This window comes from Choloepus didactylus, chromosome 19 (assembly GCF_015220235.1).
Source record: "Choloepus didactylus isolate mChoDid1 chromosome 19, mChoDid1.pri, whole genome shotgun sequence".
NCBI lineage: Eukaryota > Metazoa > Chordata > Mammalia > Pilosa > Megalonychidae > Choloepus > Choloepus didactylus.
Window position 1 is genome coordinate 35,996,774 of NC_051325.1, and position 18,676 is coordinate 36,015,449.

Consider the following 18,676-nt stretch of genomic DNA (forward strand, 5'->3'; position numbering starts at 1 on the left):
TCCCAACAGCTGTAAACACAATTCCAAGCCATACAAAAGTAGGTTCTGGTTTCTACCATTTGTTAAGCACCACCTACAGGCCAGATGCGATGCTGGGCCCTTACACACACACCCCTGGCGTGTTTCCTCTAAGTCTCAACACAACCCTGATACACAGGCACCATTCCCCCCGTTTTGTAACCGAGGACACTGAGGGCAGAGAGTGACACATCGGATTGGCGCGCAGGGCTGTTGGAGTGTCAGCCACTCGGGATGAGGAGTCAGGACAGCCTCTTTTCTTAAAACCCACCCTCCAGGTTGAAGAAAGGGGCAGCAAAGCCCCTGCCCCACATACACCTAGAAAAGCTGGTCTCAGCAAAGCCCCTGCCCCACATACACCTAGAAAAGCTGGTCTCATCAGCTCTCCCGGGACGGGCTGTGAGGGCTCATAAACCATTCCATCCTGGGGCCTAAGGTCCCCAGGGGATAAAAGGTGATCTTTTGATTCCCAAATGCAGGGGGTGGAGGGAGCTGGGGACACGGCCTCCTTGCTGTCCCTCGAGTCAACCAGGGCCCTTGCACCTGCTTTCCTCTCTACCTGGAAGGCTTTTTCCCACCCCAGCACCACTGACTCTTCACACTGCTTTATTTTTCCCCACAGAATTTACCAGCATCTGACAAACTGGGTGTTATTCTTTTTGTTGTGCATAGTCCCACTGGAATGTCAGTTCTCCAAGGACAGGGATTTTCATTTATGTCTCCAGAGCCTGGAACAGTGCCTGGCATAGAGTAGCAACTCGGTAAATATGCAAACAAATGGATAAAACCAAGGCCCAGAGAGGGAAAGTGGTGGGCCCCAGGACACACAGAGAGTACAGACGCAGCACATGTGCCCAAGCCTTCTGTTCTGCGCCCAACCTCCGTCCTCTCTCTTCACCGAAGCACGGCATCACCTGGGTTTGCTGGAGCCGGGAGTCTGGGAGCCTGGGTCCCTGTCTCCTTCCCGATCAGCAATGGGTGGGGGAAGAACAGCCCCATCCCTGGGGCCTGGGGAGAGGAAGCAGGAAGGTGGGGTGTGCAGTGTCAATCCAGGCGACCCTGCCCCTCCCCACCCCAGATCCTGGAGGCAGGGCTTTTTTTTGCCATCCTGATTTAGTGGATGGTATTTCTCCCTGGAAATATCAACAGCCACAGTGAGGGCGGTGGTTCCTTGCCTTCTGGTGGCCTTCCTGGTAGTTCTCCCCATTTCATGGATGAGATGCTGGGTGAGCACAGAGGTGCAAGGGCACCATTTGCCTGAAAGTACTGGGGCAAAGCCAGGCTCGTGTACTTCCTCCTGCTCTGGGACCTGCGCTGGGTGCTGGGTCCAGGAAGTGAGGAAGGGACCTACCCCTAGCTGGGGGAGGGAGCTGCATGTTGGAAGTGGCAGGTGGCTGGAGTTGGGAGCAGCTGCTGGTCAACCAGCATGCCTGGGCTCACATTCAGGTGCCCCCCTTTGCTCATGGGGGACTTTGAGCAAGTTGCATAAGATCTCAGGGCCTTACAAGGCTGCTGCAGGAGCCTGGTGAACAAAAATGAGGGAAACACTTAGAACAGAGCCAGCACCTAGTAAGCACTTAATGAAGATGAGCTGACACAACATCACCATCGCCACCACCATCATCACCACCATCATCATCATCACTACCTTCACCATCACCACCACCACCACCACCACCATTACCTCCACCACCATCACCACCACCACCATCATCACCACCCCCACCATCTCCACCATCACCATCACCACACTCATCATGGTCATCACCATCACCATTACCACCACCACCATCATCATCACCACCATCACCATCATTCTGTCACAAACATCTGTCTCCCAGAGTGCACCCTGAGTTCTGGGGCAGGAGCCATATCTGTAGAGCTCACCACTACACCTCAAGAGGCTCTCTCCAAGTTGTTGAATGAATAAATGAATGAATGGATGAATAAATGATAAAGAGGCCTTTATGGAGAGGAGGAGGAGACTGTTGGGTCCATTCCTTCAGTCCCCAGCCCCTCTCTACCTTCTCCTTGTAGTTCTGCTCCCACTTGGGGCATTGCCCCCAGGACCCAGAGCCTCTGTGGGCCTCAGACACACTGGGCCAGACTCAGCTCCCTAAATGCCTCCCTCCCCATGTTGCTCCTGCTCTGAGATACTGAATGGCTGCCGCTGTCTCAGAGCTGGCTATTTGGGGCCCTCATTGTGGCTCCACCCAGACACATCTCCCAGCAGCTTCAAGCCAGCTTCTCTCTCACTTCCCACAGCCAGTATTTCTGCCCTGCCTTGCCTTCCCAGCATGGCCAGGAGTGAGTCCACTGGGGCTTGAGGCCCTCTGTGACCCCTGCTGATCGTGCCAGGCCCCTAACTCCCTCAGCCCTGGGCCTGGATAGGCCTACTTGCCAGGTGGGTCAGACAGCGCCCGACGGGACTGCAGGTGGCTTGAGTACGACACCCTGACCATCACGCCAGTCCTCATGCCAGTCCCACAACAGCCTTGGTGCTCCACTTTGCAGAGAAGGAAACTGAGGCACAAAGAGGAAGATTAAAAGGCTTGAGGCATTCATTTAGCAAATATTTACTGAGTGTCTACTGTGTGCCAGGTGCTGGGGACGCAGCAGTGAGCAAGATAGCAAATATCCCTGTCCTCAAGGAGCCCAAGGGCCACACACAAATAAATGCAGCATTTGTCAGGTGTCGAGACAGGCTCCAGAGTTAGAGTCAGGGGCTTGAGGGTGATGGGGGACAAAGGGCTTTTTGAAAAAGCAGTCAGGGAGGGCCTCACTGAGGAGGTGACATTTCAGCAGAGCCTGGTGAGGGCTGGGCGAACCAGCCTGGAGGCCAGAGTGGCTGAAAGGCAGTGCGCAGGAGCCAAGGAGGCAGAGAGAGGGGACAGAGCTGGGCCTTGGGGGCCATGTTGGCTTCAGCTCAGAGTTTATGAGGAGCCACAGGAGGGTTTTGAGCAGAAAAGGACGATGGTCAAGTTTACATTTTTAACCCAGCACTTTGACAGCTGTGTGAAGAGGGGAGCAAGTAGGAAGAAGGATGATGGGTGCTATTGCTGGGAAGGAGGTGACAAAAACTGCGGTGGGGGCAATGGAGAAGGCCCAGCACTCCCCACGCTGTCCACAGAGCTCTACTTCCCTGGGAAAGAGGGGCTCAGAGAGTCGGGCATAGGGGTGACAGGACTGGCATGGCGGACTCTGAGCCAGGCATGCAGATGCGACCTCCCTGAGCTCAGCAGCCCTGGCACCACCGGGTACCTGACACTCCTAGCTCTGGGAGGGCAGAGACCAAATCTGTCCTAGTAATTACCACTGGGGCAGCACCTAGCACAGCCCCCTGCACATAGTAGCTGCTCAGTAAACCTTTGTGGAATGAATGAACAGGGCCTGGTACTTAGCAGGTAGCAATCGAGGTTTGCTGAATGTCAATGAATGAATTGATTGCCTGTGCCTGTACTGTTTGCCAGTGATTTCTTATTCCTTAACACAATTGCAACTGCTGCCAATCCCAGAGCCTTACTATGAGCCAAGCCCTGGGCTCAGTGTCTTCACCTGCGTCCCCACCACCCAGCACAGCAGGTTTTATTCTGTGCCCATTTTACAGAGAAGGAAACTGAGGCCCAGAGAGGTTAATTCATGTCCCCAAGGTCACTCAGCTACTAAGCAACACTGCCAGGATTTGAAGCCAGAGTTGGGCTCTGGTTACTTTAATTAAAGCTGCTATAATACCTCCTAAATAGGGATCTCATCAGTGACACCATCATTCCCAACCCAACTGTAAATCCCCTGAGGGCAGGCACCCATACGTGGGGGTCCCTAATGAACAATCCTGACCCTCTGTCACATCTGAGCACTCACCTTGGCTCCTCACGGCAGCCTAGCACCACCTTCCAGGTGAGGAAACCAAGGCTCAGAGCTTGGAAATGTTTCCAAGTTCATTAGGGCTGAAAGTGACAGAGGCGGGCCTCCAACCCTCACCTTCTGGGTTCTTTACAGAGCCCCCCTCACCCCTCCTGTCCCCAGTGCCATCCCAGGTGCCCAGCCCAGGGGCAGGGGATTGAGTCCCTGAATCATGGACTCAGGAACTGGATGAGGCAGTCGCTGGTTGATGGCCCAGCCGGAGTCCAGAAAATCCCTCCACCCCAGAGGCTGTCCCAAGATCCGGGGCCACCCGGCTGACCCGAGCTGACCTCTCACCTCTGCCTTTTGCCTGGATGTGTGGCAGCCAGGGAACCTGAGCTCCAGGCCTTGCAGGGGGCCCAGCCAGGGGAGCTGGGCATTTAAAACCACGTGCAGTGTGCATAGCTGCACACACACAACAATGAGAACAGTGGCAGGGACGCGGCCGGCACCCATGGGCATGCACACACAAGCCTGCACTCTGCCAGGCCTTGAGAAGCCCTGAATTCTCAACAACAGCCCAGTGAAGCGGATGCTATTATTATCCCCATTTTATAGGTGTAGAAACTGAGGCACGGGGAAGTCGAGTAAGTTGCCTGAGTCACACAGTGAGTACATTGGTGGGTTTAGGATTCAAACCCCAGGAGCCTGGCTCCAGAGCTGAGGATCTAGGGGAGGCCACAGAAGGCACTAGACCCTTCTGGCCAAGAGAACTGGGTGCAGGGAGCTGGGCTGGGCTGGGCACCTCCTTCTCACCCCTTGGGAACTGCTGTTGTTTTCCACCACGCATTTCTATTACCTTTAAAGCAAAGTCCTCTTCTGCACCTATCAGGATGCCCGAGAAGTCCTCTTCCCATTTCCGGGCTCCCTTCCCCCCAAGAGCCACCCCCCACCCTGGGCTCCTTCCCAGCCTCCCTGGCACCCTGTCCCTGCCTTGATCCTCCTCAGGGCCACCTGGACCAGGCACTGATCACCTCTTAGGGCTGCTGGCAGCCAGCTGTGGCCTGGGTGTGCAGCTCTGCCTTCCCATGGAGGCTGCACCCCACCGAGGCAGAGGCCTGGTCTCAGGGGTTGGCACAGCCCTCCCCTGGCTTCTGGCTGATGGTTATGGGGCTCCACGCCACTCCCGTGCCCTCCCTGAGCCTGAGTCCCTTGTTGACCCCCAACAGTCAACCCTCCCAAGTCGATCCTGTTTGTGCCTATGGAGCATGTCCCAGGGACCGCACATACCTCCCCAACCCTGGGAAGAGCCACCGTCCAAGCCCATGGAATGGCCAGAGTGGACCCTGGGCTCTGAGCCGTGCTGTCAAGAGGATGGCAATTTAGGGATCAAGAGTGGAGACCGTGACATTTCTCCCCTGCATGAGCTCAAATTCCTGCACTGCCTTTTATAAGCTGTGTGACCTAGGGCAGGTGACTTCACCTCTCTGAGCCTCAGAATCCTCACTGGCAAAAGAAGATCACAGTTCCTATGTTTGGCCAGTGATGTGGCGATGTTTAGCTGTTTAGCACAGCACCTGGTACTTCATAAGCACTCAGGAAACAATAGCTGAGCCATCATCGTTTTTACTCTGTAAGAGGCATTGACTGAGCACTTTATATGGATATCACAACTTATGCCCCACAAAGACCCTAAGAGATGTTCGATATTACTTGTCCCCATTTTACAGAAGTGGAGGCTCAGAGAGGTTGAGATGTGCCCAAGGTTGCCCAGCTGGTTGGTGAGTTGGAATTTGAACCCAGAGCTCTTGGACCCCACAGAGAACACATGATTAGGTCCACGTGGGCCTCTCGGACTCTGAGAATCCCACTGTCCCTGCCCCCTCCTCTCCACAGCCAGCTTCTGACTGGACCAGCAGGACTTCTGGTTTCTACTTCCCCCTCCCTTGGCTCAGCGCCTTCACTCTGCCCTCTGGCTTCCACCAAGACCTTCACTCATCTGGGGGATAGCCACCTGTCAATCTGCTGACCGCCTCCTCCTGGAAGCCCACCCCTCCAGCTTCTCTGCACAAACTTGGTGCTTGATTCTCCCCTGCCCCTGCCCACTGCCCCTTCTGCAACTCTGTGGTCCAGTGTCTCTGCCACTGCCCAGACTCCAGGCCTTAAGTCTAATCACCACACAGACAAGCATTCGCGGAGACCAGCTCCTGTTTCTCATGCCGAGCACTTGACATGGAGTCTCTCTTCACCTTCCCACAGCAACTCCCGTGACAGGTAATGCTGCAGGACCCACTTTACAAATGAGGAAACAGGTCCAGAGAAGGGTGGTGACTTTTCTCAAGGTCATTCAGTTAGTGAGGAGCAAACTACAATTCACACGCCGGGTCGCTCTGCCTCACACGGCCCAGTCACACGGTCTGGGGATTCTGATCTGTCCCAGTCACAATCCTGACTGCAGCTCCCTTTTACTGAGTGCTTGACTGTGTCACAGCCTGCTGGTATTGATGCTTCACGTATATCCAAATCCACATCTATTGCCCTCCCCATTTTACAGAAGAGGAAACTGAGGCTCAGAGAGGGGAAGTGACTTGCCCAAGATTGCACGGCAGTAAATGGCAGAACCTGGGCCCAACCCTTGACCTAGGTTGCCAACCTAGAGGAGCCTCAAATTCAACGTGCACTAACCCCCCTCGCCCCCTGCCTGTCCTTGCCCTAGCTTCCAATTTCCTGGAGTGGTTCCTTCCCCGGGAGCTCTCCACCCCAGACACTCTGCTTCCCCTCCTCTCTTCCCCTCAGCCCAGGCTCTCAGGCCACCCCACAAAGGACCTCCTCACCAGCCTTGGAGGCTAACAACTGTCTGGTTTGGAGATCTTCATAGTAGGGGGTCCCCCGGAGGGGGCCCAAGATAGGGCAATGGCTCCCACTCAGAGGCTTGCCTGGCAAGCTGGGTTTTATGCCATCTTCCCAAGTACCCCATGGGGTGCAGGTTACCAGCCGCTTACCAGGGGGTCAGGGGATCAGAGTGGGCAAGCAATTTGCCCAGAACTATACAGCTGGTGGGAGTTAGAGCCAGGAACCAAAGCAGGTCTGTCTTTGGTCATGTTACCCTCTGGCCGTCCCGGTGGTGGCTCTGCCCAGTGACCGGACTCAGTTGAGCCCTGCTGCCTGGGCAGAACCCCTCCAAATCCCTGTGATAACAACAATGCCACCATTTAAGCACTTCACATGGATTCTCTCCTTTTGTTCTCCCAGCAGCACTTAGGGAAAGTACGATCAGACCCACTTCTCAGACGAAAAACTCGAGGCACCTCATGGCTCCTTAGCTGGCTGTCCAGGAGAGGCTGTGCCTTAGTTTACCAACCGGTAAAATGGGGTCATAATGGCCTGTGTTCCCCGGAACCGTGCAAGACTGTGGAAGCCAGGGGCCCACAGAGACACACCCTTGGGGTGCTCTCAGACAAGGCCGGAAACCGACGTGCGTTTTTCTCGACCTGCTACGGACAGGAGCCCGCGTCTCCCTGAGCACTCCCTCAGCCTGGGATGCAGAGAAAACGATGAGTCACCCACCCAGGCACAGGCCTGCGGCGGGTCCCAGCCAGGGTGGGGCAGGTTCCAAGCTGTAAAGGGGTCCCCATGAACCGGATGACTCCTGGCCTGGCACCACCAAGGCCGGAGCCGCCAGGTGTCCTCCAAGGCCTCCCACTGCCACCTGCCACCAGCCCTGGGGTTGGCTCTCCATTTCCGCTCACTGGACACTGTCCGCTGCACCTTCCGCCCCCGCTGTGTGCCTCTGCCTGCACTTCTGGGTCTCCTAAATGGTCCCTCTGTTCACCTACAAATCCCAGGGTCAACCCTGACCCTCAGGCTACCCTACCTTTCCTGCCACTAAGATCCTGCTTCTCAACTTCTGTCCTCCGAGGTCCCAGGCCAGGCCTTCCCCCTCCTCACCTCGTTATTTCCTGGTCTCCCATTTTTCCCTCTCCAGAATCCATCTCCCTCTCACCCTAGAATCCCCAGGGCTCCTTCCAAAACCCAAAACTGACCTTGTCTCCCCCCTATTTAAAAGCCATCCTGCCTGCCCTCTGCTCCCCCTGGTGCTAATGCTCCAGCTTCTCTGAGTAGCTCTTCAGAAGCTTCTTTTCCCTCTGGTCTCACCAGTTATCCAGCTCATTCATCAGGACCCAATAGGCCCACCCCACACCCCTGGCACCCCATTCTCTGGCCCAGTGGTCCCCGAACTGATTTTTTGAACATTTACTCATCTGGAATGTTCTGCAGAAGATGCTTTTGGGAAAGTCGTCCCCTGTTACCCTCACCCAGCCTGCACCAAGCCCACCAAGGCCTGTCACACTTTGTAGCCCTCCCCCAACATTCCCACCCCCTGGAATGAGCTTCCCATGTTCTGCTTTTGAGAAAAAGTCACTTTTGACTCTCAAGGTCCAGCTCATTTATTGCCTCCTAGACTTCCCTGATATCCTCAGGTAGGAGGATGGGGTCCAAGTCTCGGGTTCCTGAGGCCTCTGAGTGCAGAGCTAGATGGGCCACAGATCAAGTCCCACCCTGAGATATCTGCTGCCCACCCACCCCCACCCAGTCGGGAGCCTCGTAGGGTTGGGGGGCTATTCTGGGCCCTGGGAATATAGCTCTGAACAAAACAGATCGGGTGGAGCTCACAGCTAAGCATATAAAAAAGTAATATATATGTATATAACAGTCTATACATTTATGTGTGTATATGTGTGTGTACATGTAAGTGTGTGTATAATAGCAGAGGGTGATAAGGGCTGTGGAGAAAAAGTAAGCAGAAATGAGAGAGGAGTAGTGGCAGGGAGCATGGGAACCAGGGGTGGTTCTGACTGTGTGATGGGGGTCCTCCCTGAGGAGGCGGCATTTGAACAAAGATCTGAAGCAGGGAGAGAGAGCTGGCCATGCAGAGATGTGGGGAAAGTGCTCCGGGCAGAGGGAATGGCCAGTGCAAGGGCCCTGAGGCAGAATGCCCAGGAAGTGGTGAGGAGGCCAGCGAGGCTGCGGCCGATGGCGCGAGGGGAGAGTGGAAGGAGGTAAGGGCTGCGGGGCCTTGTAGACTTTGGCTTTTGCCTCTGCTCTGAGTGTGACGGGAGCCTTGGAGGGTGCTGAGCAGTGGAGGCAGAGAATCCAATCTGCTTTCTGCAGTTTCTTCTGGCTCTCTGTGTGAAGAAGGGATGACTAAGGGGCAGGGGTCAATAGCCGGCACAGGGAGCCGGTGGGGGGTGGGGGGGAGGCAGTGGAGGTGGTGAGAAGTGGTAGAATTTGAGACGTAATTTGAAGGAAGAACTGTCAGGATTTGTGGATGGGTTGGATGGGGTGGGGGGAGTTGGGGATAAAAGAAAGATGAATCAAGAATGAGTCCCACCCCCCTAAATAAATAAACAAACACATAAATAAATACATACATAAATAAATAAGCCCCAAGCGTGTGTGGTCCGAGCAGGGAGAAGGATGGGGCTGCTGTGATGGGGAGGATGTGGGAGGAGCACATGAGTGAATGAGTGAATGAATGAATGACCCGGGCCTGGGAACCAGGCACACCGGCTCAGACTCAGCTCTGGTGCTCCGTGGGGCCTTGAGCAAATCCCCGCCACTCTTGGCCTCAGTTTCCTCATCTGCCGCTGAGGGAACCGATGACCCTGTGAGCAAGTGGGTGGGCCTCCCAGCCCCTCTCCTCTCCACTCCCCTGCGGCAGGGCCAGGCAGCTGCTGCTGCTGCTGCTGCGGTGTGATGGGAAGGGGAAGGGACTGGGTGAGGGGAGGCTGGGTCTGGGCAGCTGGGAGGGCTGCCTCAAGCTCCAGGAAGCTTTTGAGAAGTGCTCTCTGGCCTGGGGGTGGGGGAATAGGGCACCCCTGCTGCTGATGCTCCCAAGGGTCCTCCCAAGGGCCCCTCCTCCACACCCCATGGCTTAGGGGCTCCGGCAGAAAACAACCCTGCCATTTGCTCCCTGTGGCTTCAGGGAAGTTCACTGGTCCCTCTGATGCCAAGTTCTCATCTACCTCACAAAATCCAGGAGGAATTCAGTGAAATGAAAGTGTCTGGCACATGGCAGGGGCTTAAAAAAATGGGAAACGTGCTCAGGACCCCTGCCTGAGGGAGGTAGAGAGAAAGTCAGCAGGCATTGTGCCAACCTCACCGTGGTCTCTGTAAGAGCCCAGAGCCCCTGGGCGGGGCAGGGAGCCCTCTGAGGCTCCTCCTTCCACTGCAGAGGTGCCTACCAGGACGGGACAAAGCCCCCCTCTCCCTCTTCCCCCAGCACCCTTCCTTGACCGCTGGGTCCTGGCACAACCAGCCCCAGGGAGGGATTCAGAGGCGGGGGGAACCACTGTGTAATAACTAGGGAAACTGAGGCTCAGAGCAGGGCAGGAGCCGGCCGTGGCAGGGATAGACCCTTCGAGTTCCCAGCTCTGAGGGCTTCTGCCACACCTTGTCAAGACTTTTCTGGTGTTCTAGTCTATTTAACACAGCATGTCCCAGACAGCCCTGGGGACACAGAAATGACTCAGACACAATCTTTAGGGATCTGATATTTACTGCCCACCTACTATATGCCAGGGACGTCACTAAATGCTTTATCTCCACTGTCCCATTTAACCCGTGACATCTTTCCTTGCCACCCCCATTTTCCAGGTGAAGAAACTGAGGCTTGGCAAGATCACATAGCAACTAACATTTACTAAGACTTGCTACATTACACACATTCTTTGGCCTCTACATGCATTAATGCGTTAATTTTCACATAAGTACTATAAAGAAGATCTGATAATCAGCTCCATTTTACAGATGAGAAAATAAAGGCCAAGTTGGTAAAAGGGCAGGACTGGGATGTGAACCCAAGACCCTGTGGCTTGAAACCCTGGTCCCTTCACCGACCTTCTATGTCAGAGTAGACCAGGGGCAGAAAGCAGACTTGGGAGTCTTTGGCCAACAGCTTGTTCTAATAAGCTGCCCCAGCTTGGCAGGACCTCTCTCAGCTTCCTACACTCTGTCTCCTGCTCTGAGGCCTAGGGCCAGGCCTGGCTTCAGCACTAGTTAGCAGGATGACTTTGGGAGTATGACTTCACCACCATCCTCAAATGACAACAGAGCCTCTTCCAGTCTGCCAACTCTCCTGAAAGTGGGGCTTTGGAGCCCATATTCCAGATGAGGACACAGACTTGGAGAGGTTAGATAGGCTACTTGCCCAAGGTCACATGGCAAGGACGTGGTTGAGTTGGGACCCTGTCACACACACTCAGGTCCTGGCCCCCCTCACTTCAAGTCAGAGCCCCCTTTCCCAGAGGAACCCACCCCAACCCCCACAGTCCTTGGTTTGGGGCTCAGCGGGGCCACCATGGCAAAGGTCTTGAGTTTTGCCCTGTCACCCTTGTAGGGCAGGGACTTGGGGGAAGAGGAAGAGGAAGGCTGGAAGCAGGGTGTCTTGGTCAGTGTCCTGGGGAGGGGGCATGATGCCACCTCTTATGCCCATCCCCTCCCTCTCTTGGCTCCGTCTCCTGCTCAGACCCCACAGGTGACAGGGGTCAGGGCAGCAGCTCGGGCTGCCTTGGTTATGGCAGAACACACCTGTCAGCAGCTCTCTGCTAGACAGAACGAGGTTTTTCAACTGGGATCCTGCACATGGGTGCCTGCACACACAGGCACACTGTGCTCTGCCAGTGCCCATACCCCAGGTGCCTGCACATCTGCTGACACAGGCACTCACAATCACACCCATTCACAAACCAGCACCCTGTGCCTGTCCCTCCACACACTGCCCAGGCACACCCATCCACACAAGCGCTCCCATCCTGCACACGGAGAGGCACATGCAGGCTCACACCAAGTTGCGCTTCTGCATGCACACACACATGCACGCAGCCACCAGGGCACACACATGCTTGGTCCCATGAGTGCACATGCACAACACGCACAGGACACGACCGCATACCCTCCAAGGTAAGCGCTGGCTTGGAAAAGCCCAGGTGTGCCTGACATCAGGCCCTCAACCTTCATCCCTGGGCAGCCCCAGTCACAGGTTCCCACCCCTCAGCTGAGAGAGCCTGACCCTGCCCCACCCCCACCCCCACCCCTCATCCTCCCACCAACATTTTCAGGGTCCCAGATGGGCTTCCTGTCTCACAGACCTCGGGGACAGGAAGGCAGTGAGTCCAAGCTCTGAAGGAGAGGATGCTCACTCCAGGCCTTCCCCAGGGAAGAGGGATGCATGCTGTATGCACCCCCCAGCAGAAAGGGACTCCAGATTACAGGGCCGGGGGGCGGGGGTCCTGGGAAGGTGGAGCCTGACCTCCAGCATCACCCTGGCTCTAAATGCAGTCCCCAGAGTCCCCAGGACCACATTCACCCCACTCATGAAGGCTTAATTAACAAAATGGCCCACTTCTGCCACTCACGAGAAATCCAAATGGGGCCTGTGCCAGACGTCACTGTCAACCTTCTCCCCACCACACACCCATCCCTAGGGTGCCAGGAAAGTCCCCAGATGTCCTGCCCCAGGCACCAGCCTGTGATTACAGACAGCTTGACTAGAGGGATTTTTAAAACTAATTCAGATTAAGGTGTAACAGACTAAAAGCTTATCCTAAAGGACCCATGCTTTTCAAATTGGATCAGGTAGCAGGGAGAGTGCCCTCGGGTTGGAAGGAAGATGCTACAGGCTCCCGGCTGGCCCCATCGGTGGTGTGGCCTTGGGGAAGTTCTTACCCCCCCCAAGCCTCTGGATGCTCATCTGAAGGGTTGGCAGTAATGACAGCACTGGCCCCTGGGCTGCTGGTGGGTATCACAGTGATTCTGAAGTGATGGTTTGGAGAAAACCAGGAAATACTGAGACATTCAACCGAAGGGCACCGCAAATATTCCACTGTGCTAAGTTCGAGGCATTTCCTGCCCGGACCCGCGGCCGCAGGTGCCAAAGGTTTATACAAAAGCCCAGGGGAGAAAGACTTAAGGCTGTGAAAACGCTCTCCAGTAAGTGAACGTTGTCTGCAAACTGGGAAAAGACCACCATTAGTCAATTTGGCCAGTAGAACACCTGGGGTCCAGCTCGCAAAAGCCTGGGGTTGCGGGTAGAGTTTGGCAGTGTCCCCCTCTTCAGGGTGGGGGGGGAATGCTGCACTGTGGTGGGACTCCTGGCACCCATGACAGCCCCATGGAGAAGCTGCAGTGGAGCCAGGAGCCTGGCTCCCGACCAAGGAAACTTGCGTCCTCTCTTGAGGCCTCAGTCTTCCCATCTGGAAGATGGTGCCGTTGGGCTGAGAAAGGCTGTCTCCAAGGACCCTGGGGGCTCTCTGGTCCCGGTGTGGGACCCCACCCTAGCTGTACCCCGTGGCTCTCGTAGCCCTGGGGACGTCCCCATTTGGAGAGGCCAGAGGAAAAGGAAAGGGGTTGGTTCATTCTGTGGCTGCTGTTGGAACGGAATCGGAAGGTCCTGCCTCCGAGGGGTGAGCTTCCCCTGCTGGGCAGCCCAAGGAGGCGGGAGCAGGCCAAACACAAGAAATAATAAATCCTAACCAGGCTTTGCCCGGCCAGGAGGCCCTGGCTCTTGTCGTAAAAAGATCTTATCCCCGTGAGCGCCCCGTGCCGCGCTGCGGTGGAGGGCCCCGCCCTCCTCCCGGCCGCCTCCACCTTCTATTTCCTGTGACAACCTGCAAACTGAAGACCAACTTGCCCTCCTCCCCAGCGCCCAGGCTCCTGTTGACCCCCGCCCCGCCCCCCACCCGGGCCCCAGCTGCAGGAGGCCCAGGCAGAGTGTAATTCCCCTTGCCCTCCTCTCTGCCCTGGGCCCGTCCGGACAGATTAAGCCTTTGTCACACACACCCAGAAAAGCTCAGGGCCAGATGGGACGGGACAAGTGGTGTCAGATCATCGACCCGCGGCTGCGGCTGGGGCTGGCCAGGACGAGGGATGGGCCCTGCCAGAGCACTGCATATGGCCGTGGGAGGAGGGAGCAGGCCCGGGAGAGGGGCGGTAGGAGAGCAACACGTACCACCAAGCCAGGGCCACCCCTGGGCCCCAAGACCAGGCGGGGACCCTTGTCCAGCTGCTGCAGTGACCCAACTCCCACGTCCCCTTTTCCCTGGACTCTTTCTGCCTGCCTGCCCTCTCCTGGAGCCCCCACTACCTACTTTAGCACATCCTCAGCTCTGCCCGGCTTCCCCACCAGCTGGTCGCCCCTGGGGCAGGCTCAGGGTCCAACCTATTCCGATACCCCAGAGCGCACCCCAAGGCCTGCGGGTTCCAAACACATGCCTGTCCGACATAGGATTATGGCCAGTGACCTTCACAAAAACCCACCCAGGATAAAACTGCAGGATATTTCCCAACTGCCACCTGGGGCAATGACCAACTTTGTGTGTGTATGTGAGTGTGTGCCAGTGAAGGTAGGGGACGGCCTTTGCACCTTTCATAGAAGGTCCCATTTGGCCCCTCCCAGGAAGAGGCCATGGCTGCCCCAGCAATTCCCAGCAGGGTTTGTTTCTCTTAGCTCAGTAAAAAGGAAAATGGAAATACAAAAATAATAACTGAGCCCCAGGAAGGTGCTGGAGATGGGGGTGGCAGGACTCGGGGCATCTCCCGAGGCTGGCTCCGGTTGGCTGGGCAAGTGGCAGGTAACTAACGGGCTCTCTGGGGATGGGCGGGCAGGCAGGGCGGGCGGGTGTGGGGCGCTGGAGGGGCGGGCTGTCGCGGGAGGGCACTGTCTGTTGTGTTTGTCGTCCTCCTGGCAGCCTGGGCTGGGAGCCTGGGTCCCCACTCTCTGCCTCCCTGGCAGACGTACCTTGGGGAGGGTTTATTACCCGTCTGAGAGCCAGCAGGGAGGCTTGTGAGGCCCCCGCTGTCAGGGGCTAGCAAGGCGGGTCAGTGGGGGCATGAGAAGGGTCTGAAGCTCCGGGCTGGGCTGGCAGAACCTGATGTCCAGGTCTGACACCCAGTGTCTGCATGTTATCCGGATGGGGCATGGGGGGAGGGGGTGTGCACTGCCTTGACAGCTGTGTGGCTTGGGGGGTGGGGGTTGCCCCAAGCTGCTCTTTCCCTAGGGAAGAGGTCCGCTCATACAGAGAGCCAACAAGTCAGCTATCAGGCTGGAGGGAGGTAGACACTCACCCCCCAACTCCAGGAGTGGGCGGAGTGGGGGCTCCTGTCTCAGACTAAGAAGGAGGTTGGGCCAAGACTCCCAGCTTTCTGGGAAAGGAATAACTAAGATGGGGTGGGAGGGCACAGACCTGGAAAGCTAGGATGGCTGGGGGTACTGACCCAGGGTGGGGGGCACAGAGCCAGCCAACCATCTGGAGGGTTGCTGACCTAAAAAAACTGCACTCAGGATGGGGACACTGACCAAAGGTGGGGGAGAACCTAGATGGGTACCCAACCTGCAGGGTGGGGAGGGCTGACCTAGACTGGCAAGGGGCAATGATCCAAACTCTCAGGGTGGGAGCGTGGGGAGTGACATGCCCTGGGCGTGCGTGGGGAGCGGTCCCCGACTCCACTGGGAGAGGGGACAATGGCCCAGACTGGCTGGGTTAGGGGGACAGCACTGATTTAGGCTGGGGGCAGTCCCTGACTCGCCCGGCAGAGGGGCACGGCCCCAACCTCCCGGGCCGGGAATCCGGCCTCGGCGCGCCCCTCCGTCTCGGGTCCGGCCGGAGGCGGCAGCAGCGCAGATGGGCTGCTGGCGGCCGCAGCGGCAGCGGCGCGGTTATCAGCGCTCCTCGCAGATGTGCCGCCCGCCCGCCCTCCGCGCTCACGGCTCCCCACTCCCCGCGGCCTGCAGCCCCGTCCCCTGGGCGCGGGGGGAGGCGCCTCCGGATCCACTCCCTGGCTCCCGCCTCCCTCCCTCGCGGCCCCCTCACCCCGCGGGCCGGGCCCGGGCGGCCGCCGGAGGGGGAGGGGGAGGGGACAAGTGCACTTTTCGTAACGACCGAATCAATTGTGTGTGAAGAGCCCGCTCCGGCCGGGGACAGGGCTGAGCGCGGGGCGGGCGGGCCGGACGGGGGAGGAGCGCGGAGGGGGGAGCGGGGGAGAGAGGGAGGGAGGGAGGCCGGCGCGGGGCGGCCCCGTTCGCTCGCTAGCTCTGGCCGGGCGAGGCCGGGAAGGGAGCGAGGGGGGCAGGGAGGAGGCCGGCCCGGCCGCGCCGGGCCGGGGGCGGAACGCACTAATGGAGGGTCTCGAGGATGGAAAGTTCAAAGCTCAGCGGCGCCCCAGGAGCGGCCGCCCCCCAGCCCCCACCCGCCGCAGAACAATGAGGTCCCGGCGGGGGAGCCGCGGGGCCCGCGCCGCACGCCTTCTCCAGGGCGCCCCGGGCCGGAGGGGACGCCCCCGCCCGGCCGGCCACCGCCTCCTCCTCCTCGGCGGCTGCGGTTCCCCGCCCCCTCCCCACCCCCGCCCCCACCCCGCCACTCCGTCGGGACCGGGCCGGCCCCGGGGACGGGGGAGGGGAGGGGATGGTTAGGTCAGGCCGCCCCCGCCCCAGGGAGGAGGGGGCAGCTAGGGGCCCCGGGGGCGGAGGGGGCGCCCCACCCACCCGCGGGAGGCTGCTGCTGCGCCAGGCTGCGGCTCGGGCCGCCCCTCCCCGGGCTAGCCCCGTCCCCAACCGGGTGGGGTCGGGCAGCAGTGCCCGGGCGGGCCCCCTTCCTTGGAGCTGGGAGGCCAAGCGGACTCCACGTCCCATGGCTGCTCCTGCTCGTCTCCCCCCACCCGCGGCACCAACCCCCCCAACACATACACACACACTCACCGCCCAGCCGGCCCGGGGGCGGGAGCGCGAGGCGCCCGGGACAGGCAGCCCCGGGGCGGGCGGGGGGGGGGGAGATCGGGCTTTGGAGCAGCCGCCTGCTGGCGGGGGGAGGGGACGGGAGGACGGAACATGCTGGGGTGAGCAGCCCGGGACAGCCCGCCCGGCACGGCCGCAGCCAGGGCAGCGGCGCGGAAGGGGTCAGGGACGCCCCGAACACTGAGCGCGGCTCGGGCGGGTCAGGGCGGACCGGTGAGCAGGGACGCGTGCGCCCCGGGCGGGCCAGACACACGGACAGCCTCAGGAACACACGTTAGGACACACATCCACACCCGCACCCCGCCCCCGCCCGCCCCAGGACCGGCCCGTAGCCGCCGCGCGCACTCACCGAGCCCGTCTTGACCGGCACATACACCACTTGGCCCATCTTGGGTTCCCGGCCGCTGCCCAGGCGGAAGCCCTTGGAGCGCACCCAGAACTGGAAATTGCCTTTCTCGCCGGCAGCGCGGGGTACCGCTGCCCGACGCCGGGTCCCGCCGCCGCCCTGCAGGACCTCGGCGCATCCGCTGGTATTTTGCTGCGTGGTCACCGTCTTGGTTTTGGCCGAGTCGCCGTAGGTGCGCAGGCACCAGTCCCGGAACTGTGCGGCCCAGCTCCGAGTCCCCGGGGCTGCCGCTCGCGCTCCCAGCCCCCAGAGCGCAGCAGCAGCGTCGGTTTTCGGCATCACTCCCGGCCGCACCCGGCGCCCTTCGGGGTGCGGGCCGGCCGCCCGGCCGCCCGGGGCCGAGGGCTGGGCTAGGCTTGGGCCTGGGCCGAAGCCGGGGCGCGCTGCGGCCAGGGCCGTCCCGCGGTGTTTGTGGCTTCTCCGGCGCGCAGCTGCTTGCTGGGCGGCGGGCGGCGGCACGAACAGCGCTCGGGGCTGCGGCGCGCTCTGTCCTGCTCGGGCGGCGGCGGCGGCTCTTTGGCGGCGGCCAGGCTCCGGCTCGCCTCCTGCTCCGCCGTCCTCCTCCCCACACGGCCGGGGATGCAGGAGCGATGGAGGCAGCTCCGGGCCCGGAGGTGCAGAGGGGGCGGGACCGCCCCGCGGGCGGCCGAGGGAGGGCGGGAGGCGGGGGAGCGGCCCCGGGCGCGGGGATGCGAGACCGAGCCTGGGCGCGGGCGGCGGCGGCGGCTGTCAGCTCGCGCGGCTCGTCCTGCTCTGCTCCGGCTCCCGCTGCCTCTGCTCTTCCTCCTCCTCCTCCCGCGCCTGCCTCCTCCACGCCGCGGGATCCCACCTGTTAGAGCCGCGCAGCCTTCGCTGCCGCGACCCCCCCCCCCCCCCGCGCTTCCTCCCGCGCCCCCCCCCCGGACCCAGCCTCCGCCCCGTCCCGGCCCCTGGGGGCGCGGGGGCTGGCGCGCCCGAAGCCGCCGAGAGGGCAGAGCCGTAGGCGCACAGTGCCTGGCCCAGGGACCGAGTTCCCTCCGGCCGGGCCGGCCCGGAGCCTTGCAGGCCGCTGTCCGTCTGGCCGTCCCACGAGGAGCACGACAGACCTCGGTCTGGCCACCCGCGCTCCTGCCTCCCAGGCTGCCCCGCCCGACTTAACCCGACCCGGGCCATGCTGGGCAAGAGGCCCCCTCCCTCCCGCAGGGCCTGGCCTGCAGGGTCCCTAGTAAAGCAACTGGCCTGACCTCTCCGTATGCACCCGGCGTCAGAGGGCCCCCGGCAGGGAGCCGGAGGAACAGTGTTCCCCTGGGGAACCCCAAACTGCCGCCCTCCAGGGCCTCCAAACTTCCTCCCTTCTTCCCCTGCTAAGTTCCTCGAAGTTTGGCCAGCCTTGCCTCTGCCGGCCCCCACTGCTCTGGGGCAGCCCCAGGCCCCAGGGAACTCCTCACAGGCCAACACTACCACAGCTTCAGGCCAGCCTGCACCCACCGAGTCATCCAGGCTTTGTGGGTGCCCCTTGTCCTAGAATCGCTTTCTGAATAAACTCAGGTAGCCCCACCATCCCCCTTTTCCCTGGGCAGCAGAACTGACCTTGGCTAGAGCAGGTCCCCTCCTCCTTAATGAAATTACCAACATAAATA

The 18,676-nt window shown here is 59.8% G+C and overlaps 1 protein-coding gene across 2 annotated transcripts in view; it reads right to left on the bottom strand.

The window, feature by feature from the left end:
• Positions 1–17,298, bottom strand: part of NOL4L (nucleolar protein 4 like) — a 119,710-nt gene extending 102,412 nt beyond the window's left edge. For both annotated transcript variants that reach the window (XM_037811054.1, XM_037811053.1), the window contains exon 1: positions 17,001–17,298. In XM_037811054.1, coding sequence (XP_037666982.1) covers positions 17,001–17,039 — 39 coding nt within the window. In that variant the 5' untranslated portion in view covers positions 17,040–17,298. The remainder of the gene's footprint in view (positions 1–17,000) is intronic.
• Between the last annotated feature and the right edge of the window lie 1,378 nt (positions 17,299–18,676).